General features: G+C 60.7%; 2 protein-coding genes across 2 annotated transcripts in view; one reads left to right on the top strand and one right to left on the bottom strand.

Moving 5' to 3' along the window:
• LOC112122534 (ribonuclease Oy-like) overlaps nt 1-4,186 on the top strand; it is a 12,627-nt gene extending 8,441 nt beyond the window's left edge. Inside the window, 7 exon segments of the mRNA XM_026658835.2 lie at nt 1,197-1,264; nt 1,346-1,403; nt 1,693-1,757; nt 2,041-2,154; nt 3,139-3,187; nt 3,392-3,466; nt 3,905-4,186. Of these exon segments, the coding sequence (XP_026514620.1) occupies nt 1,197-1,264; nt 1,346-1,403; nt 1,693-1,757; nt 2,041-2,154; nt 3,139-3,187; nt 3,392-3,466; nt 3,905-4,072 (597 nt within the window). The 3' untranslated portion in view covers nt 4,073-4,186.
• A 5,063-nt stretch (nt 4,187-9,249) lies between these two features.
• Nucleotides 9,250-10,811, bottom strand: part of LOC112116127 (ras-related protein Rab-1A-like) — an 8,322-nt gene continuing 6,760 nt past the window's right edge. The window contains exons 5-6 of the mRNA XM_026658833.2: nt 9,640-9,771; nt 9,250-9,477 (exon numbers count right to left, since the gene is read on the bottom strand). Coding sequence (XP_026514618.1) covers nt 9,250-9,477; nt 9,640-9,771 — 360 coding nt within the window. The remainder of the gene's footprint in view (nt 9,478-9,639; nt 9,772-10,811) is intronic.

Here is a 10,811-nt window from a genome sequence, read left to right as displayed (position 1 = left end):
GGGCCAGCCGGGACCGTGGTCTGCCCTAGGGCAGGGGGCGTGGGGCCCGCTGGGACCGTGGTCTGCCCTAGGGCAGGGAACGAGGGGCCAGCCGGGCCTGTGGTCTGCTCTAGGGCAGGGGGCGTGGGGCCAGATGGGCCTGTGGTCTGCCCTAGGGCAGGGAACGTGGGGCCAGCTGGGACCGTGGTCTGCTCTAGGGCAGGGGGCGTGGGGCCAGATGGGCCTGTGGTCTGCCCTAGGGCAGGGGGCGTGGGGCCAGCTGGGACCGTGGTCTGCCCTAGGGCAGGGGAGAATACCAGGTTAGATTGGTCTGGAGCTGGAGGGGCTGGGGGTGGGGGATCCCAGGTTAGATGGGCCCATTGCTCTGATCCCCTGGCTTGCTTTATGGAGTGTCCGATCCCTGGGTAGGAGCAGGGTGACAATCTAGCCCCCCCCAGCCCCCGTTAGACACTCGCTGCCTGACAGGATATTGTCTTTTCAGTCGGACGGGTCTAAACAACCTGTGTGGGTAGCCGGGCGACCATCTGAGCAGACTGCCCGTGGTGCGTCGGGGCAGGGTAGCCTGAGCTGGTTCATGTGCTCTCATGCCCCCCCGGCCCGGTTCTGGGGAGGGGTCCCCAGGTGGCATTTTTTGGTTTATAGCAGCATCAGGTAAACCTCACACCCCGCTGCCCCCGGCTGGGTAGGTGGTGGTATCACCGTGCTACCGATGGGGAAAATGAGGCACAGGGCGGGGATGTGATTGTCTCAAGGGCAGGCAGGGAGAGCCACGAATGGAACCCAGTCCCCCTTGCTCTAACCACTGGACCCCACTCCCCAAGCTGGGGATAGAACCCAGGAGTCCTGCCTCTCGAGCTCCCCTGCTCTATCCACTAGACCCCACTCCCCTCCCAGAGCTGGGGATAGAACCCAAGAGTCCTGCCTCCCGAGCCCCCTGCTCTATCCACTAGACCCCACTCCCCTCCCAGAACTGGGGCTAGAACCCAGGAGTCCTGCTCTAACCACTAGACCCCACTCCCCTCCCAGAACTGGGGCTAGAACCCAGGAGTCCTGCTCTAACCACTGGACCCCACTTCCCTCCCAGAACTGGGGCTAGAACCCAGGAGTCCTGATTCCAGTGGGAATAGCTCAGTGGGGGGGTGGCGGGCTAAACTGGGATGTGACCATTTCCATTTTCCCGGTTCCTTTGCCTGGAGGCTCTAGGGCCGAGGTTCGACTGCGTCGTCCCCGAGTCTGCCGACAGCTGGACCATCCACGGGCTCTGGTGAGAGACGCCCCTCGAGGCGGGTGGGAGGCGTGGGGGTCCAAGCGGCCTTTCCCCTGACTCTGTGCCCCTTGATCCCAGGCCCAGCAACGTCATGAACTGCTGCAGCTGCTGGCACCTCTTCCCCTCTGACCTGATGGTAAGTGATGCCCCGCCGACCCCCACATCCAGTACGTCCTGATCCAACCACAGCAGGGCTGGGAGCCAGGATTCCTGGGTTCCATCCCCGGCCCCGGGAGGGGAGTGGTGTCTAGTGGTTAGAGTGGGGTGGGCATTGGGATTCCTGGGTTCTCTTCCTGGCTCTTCCACAGACACCCTATCTGACCTTGGGCAGGCCAAGTCTCCCTCCCTGGTGCCTCAGTTTCCCCATGTGCGAGAGAGGTACCAGTGTGAACGGATGCAAAGCCTGCTTTTCGCTCCTACGCCAGGATCTGCCCAAGCAGCTGGCCCAGCACTGGCCCACCTTCCTCAATGCCAGCAGCTTCAACTTCTGGTGAGTGGGGTGGCCGGGGAGCGTTGGGGGGGGGGGGCGGGCGCGGCGGGGGGGGGAGGGGCAGGGGAGGGGAGAGAGCTGTGGGCGGGGAGGGTAGTGGGGAGGCCACAGAAAGGATGCTGAAGAAGAGGCCATAGGCATGGGGAGGCTGCCGTACCGGGTTGGGTGTCATGGCTGGCAGATCCCCCTGCCCCCCCAGCCTGGATTCCCAGCCTGGGGCCTGGGGGAGCGGGGCATGTGACTGACTCATGGGCATTTAATTTCCCCCCTCCGCCCCCCGCAGGAAGGAAGAGTGGCAGAAGCACGGGACCTGCGCTGGGTGCATGGAGGCCTTGAGCTCCCCCAGCAAGTACTTCGGGGCGGCCCTCAGCCTGCGCACCATGTACAACATTGACGGGTGAGCCGGGCGCAGGGCAAGCTGGGTGCAAGGCGGGAGAGCAAGGGAGACTAGCCCCCCGTGGGGCGGGGGGGAGATACTTCCAACCCTCGCCCCACCCTTGGTGCCAGCAAAGCTCCCACTGGGGCAGGGGCTCGGAGAGGGGGCTCGGTCTCTCCCTGGCTTTGGGTTATGGGCCGAGCGATTGGGATGCCTCATGGGGGAGATGGGGATCTGTCACGAGCGGATCTCTCATGAAAGGATCTATAGGGTGGGGATCTATCATTAGGGGATCTTCATCTGTGGGAGATCTGTATTGAGGGGATCTCTCGATGTTGGGGGAATCTCTCGGTGCTGGGGATCTATAGAGGGGGATCTCTCAGTGTTGGGGGATCTATTGGGGATTTCTCAGTGTTGGAGAATTATAGTGAGGGGAGCTCAGTGTTGGGGATCTATAGAGGGGGATCTCTCAGTGCTGGGGCATCTCTCAGTATTGGGGGATCTATAGTAGGAGATCTCTCAATGTTGGCGGGATCTCTGTGTTGGGGATCTCTCAGTGTTGGGGGATTATGGTGAGGGGAGCTCAGTGTTGGGGGGAATCTCTAGTGAGGGGAGCTCAGGGTTGGGGATCTATAGGGGATCTCTCTTTTAGGGGGCTGTACAGTCTGGGGTTGGGACAGTCTGTAACAGGGGTCCGGCTCTCTCTTGTGGATCGATGTACAGTACTGGGGGGGGTCTCTCTCTCTCTCTCTCTCTCTGTCTCGGGGGATCTATAGTGGGGCGATCTACAGGTCAGCACTCTCTCTCAGGGGGATGTTTATGGGGGTGAATAGGGTCTCTGTCGGGGGGTGGGTCTGTCTATGGGGAAGGTGGGGCTAACTCTCTCCGGGCAGTGCTCTATGGGAGGCTGGCGTTCTGGTGGCACTGCAGTGCTGGCGTTGTGGGGTGATTTTTACCTCCCCCTGCCCCTCCGTCTGACCCCCAATTCATCTCCCTTTTGCACAGAGCGTTCCAGAGAGCTGGGATCCTCCCGTCCTGCAATCACAGCTACCAGGTACGCCCGAGGGGTGCTGCCCCACAGTCTCCCTAGGGCCCCGTCCCTGGTGTGAGGGGGCTCGGCTCATCCCGCCCCTTGGGATCCCTGGCCTTTTCCGGCTGGGTTTGCTCTTGGCAGATGATGGTTTGTGGAGGGGGGACTCCCACCCCCGTCACCACCCCAGTTTCCTGCTCGCTGACCTGTCCCATCCTGCCTCCACAGCTCCACACCCTCCAGGAGGCTTTGGTGCCCGTTCTGGGGAAGGAGCATGTGCTGCAGTGTGTGACCGACGGCCAGGTGTGTGCCTTTCTCACGCTCCCCAGGGTCCTGCGGGCAACAGCTGTGGGGTAGGGTAGGAGCCACCAGGGATTCTGGGTCATAAACAATGGGGTGCTGGGTGTGAGCAGAGGCTATGGGGCATTCGGGAAAACAGAGGCTGAGGTGCTGGGGTTGGGCAGAGCCCCAGGGGATTCTGGGTAACAGAGAATGGGACATGGGGGTTGGGCAGGTGCACCGGGGGATTGTGGGTGCTGGGGCTGAGCAGGGGCTTGGGGTCACAGAGAATGGGGCCGTGGAGCTGGGTAGGGCTGTGTGTTTTTGCTGAGCCTCCTGAAGCTATGAGAGGACCTGTCCTTCCTGCAGCAGGGAGTTCCGCAGGTCAATGCATGGCAAAGCTTTTATTTCTGCTCCTTGGTTCTATGCCTCATGCCCTTCTTCCCTCCCACTGTGCTGCAGGCCCGCCAGGTCCTGGTACAGCTCAAGGTCTCGCTCTTCAGCAACTTCTCTGCCGGGTGCCTGGAGGAGGGAGCCCGGGATTTCTCCCCCTACCGGCCCTGCGAAAACCAGAGACGCATCTTCTACTTCCCTCCAAACCAGAAGACCCCACGGGACCCCTGCCCCTGACTGGGGTTGGGGGTAGGGGTGGGGCAGGGGAGTCTCGTCGCTCAGCAGCAGAGAGCCCCAGGGAAGGCTGGAAATCAGGGGCCCCGTCACCAGAATAAAGTGCTCGGGAAGGATCGACTGAGTCTTGTGCATGCGATTATTTTGTTACCACGGCCACTGGCTACACGGGACCCTGGCGTCCGGGACCCAACGTGGTTAAAGGGGGAACAAATTCCCAAAGAGGGGGTAAAGGGGGAGTGCCCCCTAGAGGGCATCTGCCTCGCTCTCCTGTACCTGGCACAGACAAGCGGGGCAGCTGTGGGGACAGCAGGAACGCCTGGCCCTCAAGGCTGAGCTCACCAACCCAGTGCCTTTGCTCTAACCACTAGACTCCACTCCCCTCCCAGAGCCAGGGATAGAAGCCAGGAGTCCTCACTACCAGCCTGCCCCCCGCTGCTCTGACCCCTAGACCACACTCCTCCTGCAGAGCCGGGACTAGAACCCAGGAGTCCTGGTTCCCAGCCCCCCTGCTCTAACCACCAGACCCCACTCCCCTCCCGGAGCCGGGAATGGAACCCAGGAGTCCTGGCTCCCAGCCCCCCTGCTCTAACCGCTGGACCCCACTCCCCTCCCAGAGCCGGGAATGGAACCAAGGAGTCCTGCCTTGTGCGGGGGATGGGGGCGGAGGCTCTGGGTGCTCCCTAAAGCGACTGCTCCCCCACCCCCCGTGGGATTGCCAGCACTTTCTCTCTTGTGTTGTGTAGACTCAGAGCAGCGGCCAGAAGCCTATTTCCTGAGCAATCGGGCCACAGGTAAGAGCCAGGCTGGGCCCGGGCAGCCCAGGCTGGTCCGAGTCCTTAGGGGTTCCCCTAACCTAGCTCCCCCTGTCCGGCCCCATCACACGTGCCCTGTCCGTCTAACTATTACATCGCTCTGAACCCTGCCCACTCCCCGGCCTCCTCCTCTGGCCTTATGCCACATATTGCTATGCCCTGTTCCTGCTACCACCCCCTTCCCAGAGCTCCATGGTGCCACTCCCCCAGTCGGATCCCGGTGGACAACCTCACTTGGTAGGACGTGAACTAGCCCGGGGGGGGGGGGGGGGGGGTGTCTGGCCACCGCTCCTGCAAGAATACCCAAGATAACTGGCCTGGGAGAGGCCTCGAAGGAGTAAAATCGAGACGCTGGTGCAAATTTAGGGAGTTGGGGTTAGGGCTTTTAAGAACATGAGAACGGCCATACTGTGTGAGACCAAAGGTCTGTCTAGCCCAGTAGCCTGTCTTCCAACAGTGGCCAATGGTGGGTGCCCCAGAGGGAATTAACAGACCAGGTAATCATCAAGGGATCCATCCTCCCAGCTTCTGGCAAACAGGGGGATATGGCTAATAGCCATTGGTGGACCTATCCTCCATGAATTTATCGAGTTCTTTTTTGAACCCTGTTATAGTCTTGGCCTTCACAACGTCCTCTGGCGAGGAGTTCCACAGGTCGACTGTGCGCTGTGTGAAAAACTCTGTTTGCCATGCTGCGTGGGAGAGGGGCCAGGGCTGGGCTGTGACCAATGCCCGCTTTTCATTGGAGTGGGCTTTGAATTACCAGGGTGGGCTGACTGGTTCAGCCCTGGTGGCACACAACAGCTGCCAACCTGCCTGTACTGATGGGTTCGTGCATCAGATTGGCCCAGCAATTCCAGGCATTTAGCCCGATTTCTCCCTCTGTACAAACCTTTCGGTGGCGCCTTTATTTTTTGGCTGGGGTTTGTGTGTGGGGGGCGGGAGTGGGGACCTGCCTCCTGGAAACCACAACAGCTTCCAGCTCCCTGGTAGCGGGGTGGAAAACACGTAGGCGGCGAGGGGTTGTTTGGACAGCGTTGGGAGTTTTTGCTCTTTGGCAGGGCCGGCCTTAGGGAAAATGGTCCCCTGGATGAACTTGTAGTTTGGCGCCTGTCCCAGTGCCCCTTGCTCCCCACCCCACGTTCGCCCCAACCCCGGCACCCCGCTCCTCAACCCATGCACTGTGCCCCCGTTGCCCCAATCTCTGCACACACGCCCTGCACCTCCCTCCTGCACCCCTAACCCTGCACTGTGCCCCCTTCACCCAGCCCCTGCACCCCTCCTCCTGTGCCCATGTGGGGAAACAGACCATGGCACTCCTAGGTCCCTGCATCTAGGTCCCTTTCCCCACCTGGACCATGTAAAGGGATGGCAGGAGAGCAGCAGCCCAGGTGCGGAAAGTGACCTGATGCCCAGAGCATGTGGTATTGCACCTTGCTCCCCCCCCCCCCCCCCCCCCCCCCCCCGCGCGGGGCTGCCCCCCCCCCCCCCCCCCCCCCCCAGCCTGGCATGCGTGAGGCTGTCACAGACTGAAACACCTGCCCTTCCCCCGTTGGCTCCTGGGCAGCGGCTGAGGTGGGAACCCACCCCCCCGGCAACTAGATTCAGCCATAAGAGACCATTTGGACCAGCGAGTCCGACCGAGGCCAGAGCCGCTGGCCCGGCGCGTCCTGGTGCGAGCTAGAGCAGAGCGCTTGGAGATGGACATCTGGGGTGGGAAGCTTCCGCGTGAGAGAGATGCCCCCTACAGGTGCAGGGAAGCGTGTCCAGTGGTTAACGACACTCATCCATTAGCTAGATTGAGCTCAGATTTCACATACCTGGGGTCGTCCTCGGAGCTCTTTGTGCCCTTCCCCATGCGTCCACAGCCCTGCTGAAGTGCAGCCATCAGGACAGGATAGGACAGCGCCAGACGGCTCTCCCCACGGTTGCATTGCGAGGTACCACCCCCTCCTTGCTCCGCCAGGCTCCCCCCCCCTCTATTCACCTGCTGCACCCGCCTGTGCAATCGTCTGCCACCAGGCGCAGCGAAATCTCCGGTTCCCGCGGCCCCCACCCCAATCCGGCCGTGTGCACGCCGTTCTGGGGCCCTCGCTGGCCGGCCGGCCTGTTTAGCTGCTGGGAATGGATGCAAGCCAAAGCATCGAATATCAGGGCACCGCTGCCCGTGCTCAGAGGGTTTGGCCTGGCTCCTGTAAGAGATTTAGGTGCCGCATTCCCACTGAAATTAATAGTGTGTGTGGGGGATGGTGGGGAGGGGGGGGATGGCTGTACGTTGGGGTGACACCAATGAGCGGTACGACCTTTAATGCAGAGGGCCGGGGCCCTTACACAACCGGCTGCTTAGGCCAAAGGTTAAACTAACCGGTACAGTACAGCCTGAGCTGTGTTTCTGTAATCCCTAGACATTAAAGGCTCACAATGGGCCACGCTGAGATCCAAACTATTTTAGGTCACCTGGTCCCTCACGTGAGTTTTTTTGGCTCCCCCGTTCCTGTCCTGCGTCCCGTTCCTCAGCTGTGAAGGACTCGCTTGACTGGCCTGTTTAGTTTAACCTTTCCTTCTGCTCTAAAGCTGCCGGCGGTTGTTCGAGTCGCTTCAGACCGGCCTTAAGAAAAGCGAGAGCCCCAGTGAGGTAGCTGGGGCCTCCTGGCTGGGGAATATGACGCAGGCAGGAGGGAGCATGGCCGAGGGGTTAGAGCACTGGCCACCCTAATCTTATTCCTAGCACAGGCCCTGGGCCTGCTGGGGACCCATGAGTGAGTCACAGCCCCGCTCTGTGCCTCAGTTTCCCCCTCTGTAAAATGGAACTAAGGCAAAGTGCTCTGCGCTGGACAGATGCAAAGCTCCAGGAATCAATTGTAGATGGAGCCTTTAATTCGTAGGGCACTCGCAAGCCCTAAAAACTCTCAGCGGTGTTAAACAGCAGGGATAAACTGCTGGCCCCGGCCGGCACGCGCCATTTCTGGGGCCCACGACCTACCGCCGGCGGTGGGTCGGGCCAGTCAAGCCCTGGCAGCCGAGCTGCTGTTAGAGTTAACTGTATTTCAAAGGCAAGAAGATAAATACCAAGGGCAAATTTTCCAGCAAGTCTATTAACCCAGCTGCCACTTCTACCACCCCCCCCCATAGCTTCCTGCCCCCATCAAACACACATCCCTTTAAATCCCGCACCCCTCAGGACAGGGACCGCCCTGCTCAGAACATGCTGGAGCCAATTAACGCAGCAAGGTCCTCGTCCGGACATGGCCCCGCTTAGTGGGGAGGGATCTTGCCAAACTCTCCCCGCCATGGGCTGGAGGCAGCTTTTAAAAACATCAGTTGTGAGCAAAGGGGGGAGGGGAGGGTTGCAAACCGGGAGGGGGTGGGGGGGGGAAGGGAAATTCTGCCAGGGAGGCAGGATTGAAATTTGACCCTCCTTCGAATCTTTCTAGTCAAAAACCTCCCCGTAAGCCAAGGGCTGGTGCCTCACACACCAGAATTCCAGCATTCAGCCCCTAGCTGGTGGTGGAGCTCGCGCGGCTCTCGAACGGGGCATGCAACCGCGCTGAGACGCCAGAGTGATGAAGACTCCAGCCCGGCGCTGAGAGACCTCCTCCACTGGCTCACCGCCCATGGTGTTAAAAACCGGCACCCCGTTTTCCAGCCGACTCCGCCCAGCCATGGGATCTGGCTCTGGATTAACAAGGCCCCCGCTGTCAGAAATCGCCTCCGGCTGCAGGACCCGGCTCGAGCCGCCTTTCTGCCCAAGCTTTGACTGTTCAAGCCGCTCTTCAGTCTTGAGCCGAGGGGGGAGAAATTCAAGCATTTGGACACGAAAAAGACGCTAACTCGGCGCCAGACGCCCACGAGGCTGCGTTAAGAGGGGACGCAGACGACGGCGCTTTCTGCTTTTGTCCTGGGCGTCACGGCACAGTTCCTCGCTGCTCCGTCTGTGGCTACGTCGCCTTCCACCCCCACGCAGGGAGGCGTCGCGCATCCTGCGGCATTCAGGGATTCCTTCCTGGGCCCGGCTCTGTTCGGAGCAGCTGGGGCCCTTCCAGAGGCCTGAAGGGTGCAGAGCAGGGCTGGCTGTATGGCCATGCAGCGGGGATCGGGAATGACTGGGGGAGGAGGGGATGGAGCTTGGAGTAGCTCAGCCCACCAGGAGCCCAGATCAGTAGCCGGCCCTGAGTGTCTCTTGGCTAGCCAAGGGGGAGGGCGCGCCCACGCGGTTGGAGAGGGATCGCAGCCTGTAAAAATCTATTGCAAATAAATAGGGTGCTGCAAAGGGCCCCTCTGCCCAGCCGTCCTGGCCCCAGCGGTAGTCCCAGACACGGAGAAGCTCCCCACCACGGGGTAGGTGGGTGGGGGAAAACCCCCTCCCTAACAGCAGCCCCCACCTCCGTCGCCGCCCTCCCCCGCGCCGTCCCGGCCCTGCCGCAGGGGGGCGCTCTGGATGCGGGGGTTGGGCTGGCGGCTGTCGCTGTGGGGGAGGCCGCTGCCCACCCGGTTCTTGATCTCGGCCGCCATGGTGACGAAGGCCTGCTCCACGTTGGTGGCGGTCTTGGCGCTGGTCTCCAGGAACGGCACCTCCAGCGCGTCCGCGTATTCCTGCCCCGGGGGGAGGGAAAACACGAAAGGCCACGGTGAATGCCGGGCAGATCCCCGCCTCGCCCGGCCAGCTTGGTTATTCACGGGAGCCCTCCCCCGGTGCTTGTGGGCTGGGGTTTAAGTGTGCGACACGTGCACTATTCTGCCCCCCCCGGTACTGACCTTGGCTGTGGTGTAATCCACCACCTTCTTGCAGGTCAGGTCGTTCTTGTTGCCCACGATCAGCTTGTTGACGTTCTCGCTGGCGTAGCGGCCGATCTCCTCCAGCCAGAGGTGCATGTTGCTGAACGAGTCCTGGGGGGAGCGGAGACGGGAGAGGCTCTGAGCGACGTCTCCAGGGGCCCAGCGCTTCCCTTCCTTCCCTGCTCCCAGGGGGTCAAGGCAAGGGCCTTGCCTGCAGTCTAATCCCCATCTACATCTGGGGGCAGGCCCATCAGCCTTCACCTAGTCCATCCCCAGCCAGGGTGTGATTGGCCCATACACGTCAGGGGAACATAGAATCATAGAAGATCAGGGTTGGAAGGGACCTCAGGAGGTCATCTAAGTCCAACCCCCTGCTCAAAGCAGGACCAATCCCTAGACAGATTTTTACCCCAGTTCCCTAAATGGCCCCCTCAAGGATTGAACTCACAACCCTGGGTTTAGCAGGCCAATGCTCATGTCAACTTGCATCTCAAATAAAGGGCGCCTTTCCATCCAAACTAGACTGAGACCCACCAGCTTCTGACTCACACACACGTCCTCCAAAGCGACCATTAATTGGGAGCGACTCTCAGGCATTACTCCCCTGAGCGGGACTCGAACCCACAGCCTGGAGGGAAAGGCTCCACAGCCCCGCCCTCAAGCAATGGAGCTAGCCAGTCTCGGAGCGGCTACCCTCTTAGAACAGAATATCAGGGTTGGAAGGGACCTCAGAAGGTATCTAGTCCAACCCCCTGCTCAAAGCACGACCAACCCCCAACTAAAGACACCCAAGACACTCCTGGCCACACAGGTGTTGGGATTTTCAGCCCAGCAGATTCATTTACATTTCCAGCAAGACTTGATTTCTCCTCCTCGACTTTAAAAAGTTGGTGTTGTTATTGATACAGAGCCCTTGGCTAGCACGGAGCCGCTCTGCGAGAATGCAAAGATCATTCGCACGCAACGCTCAGGTCTCCCACCAAACACATGCAGCTGCCTCTAGGGTGGAATCAATCTGGCAGCTGTTTTGAACAACAGGCAGAGCACCGCTTCACTGAAGAAACCCCGCATCTGAGATCAGCCCATGGCAGAAGGCAGCCAGGTCTGTATCTACTACACACAAGCCAAAAAAAAAAAAAAAAAAGGGGGCC

The sequence above is a fragment of the Terrapene carolina genome, unplaced genomic scaffold (genome assembly GCF_002925995.2).
Source record: "Terrapene carolina triunguis isolate 2854851 unplaced genomic scaffold, T_m_triunguis-2.0 Scaffold517, whole genome shotgun sequence".
NCBI classification, from domain to species: domain Eukaryota; kingdom Metazoa; phylum Chordata; order Testudines; family Emydidae; genus Terrapene; species Terrapene triunguis.
Note: the sequence above shows the minus strand (reverse complement) of the source record. Positions and strands in the feature narration are given on the sequence as shown.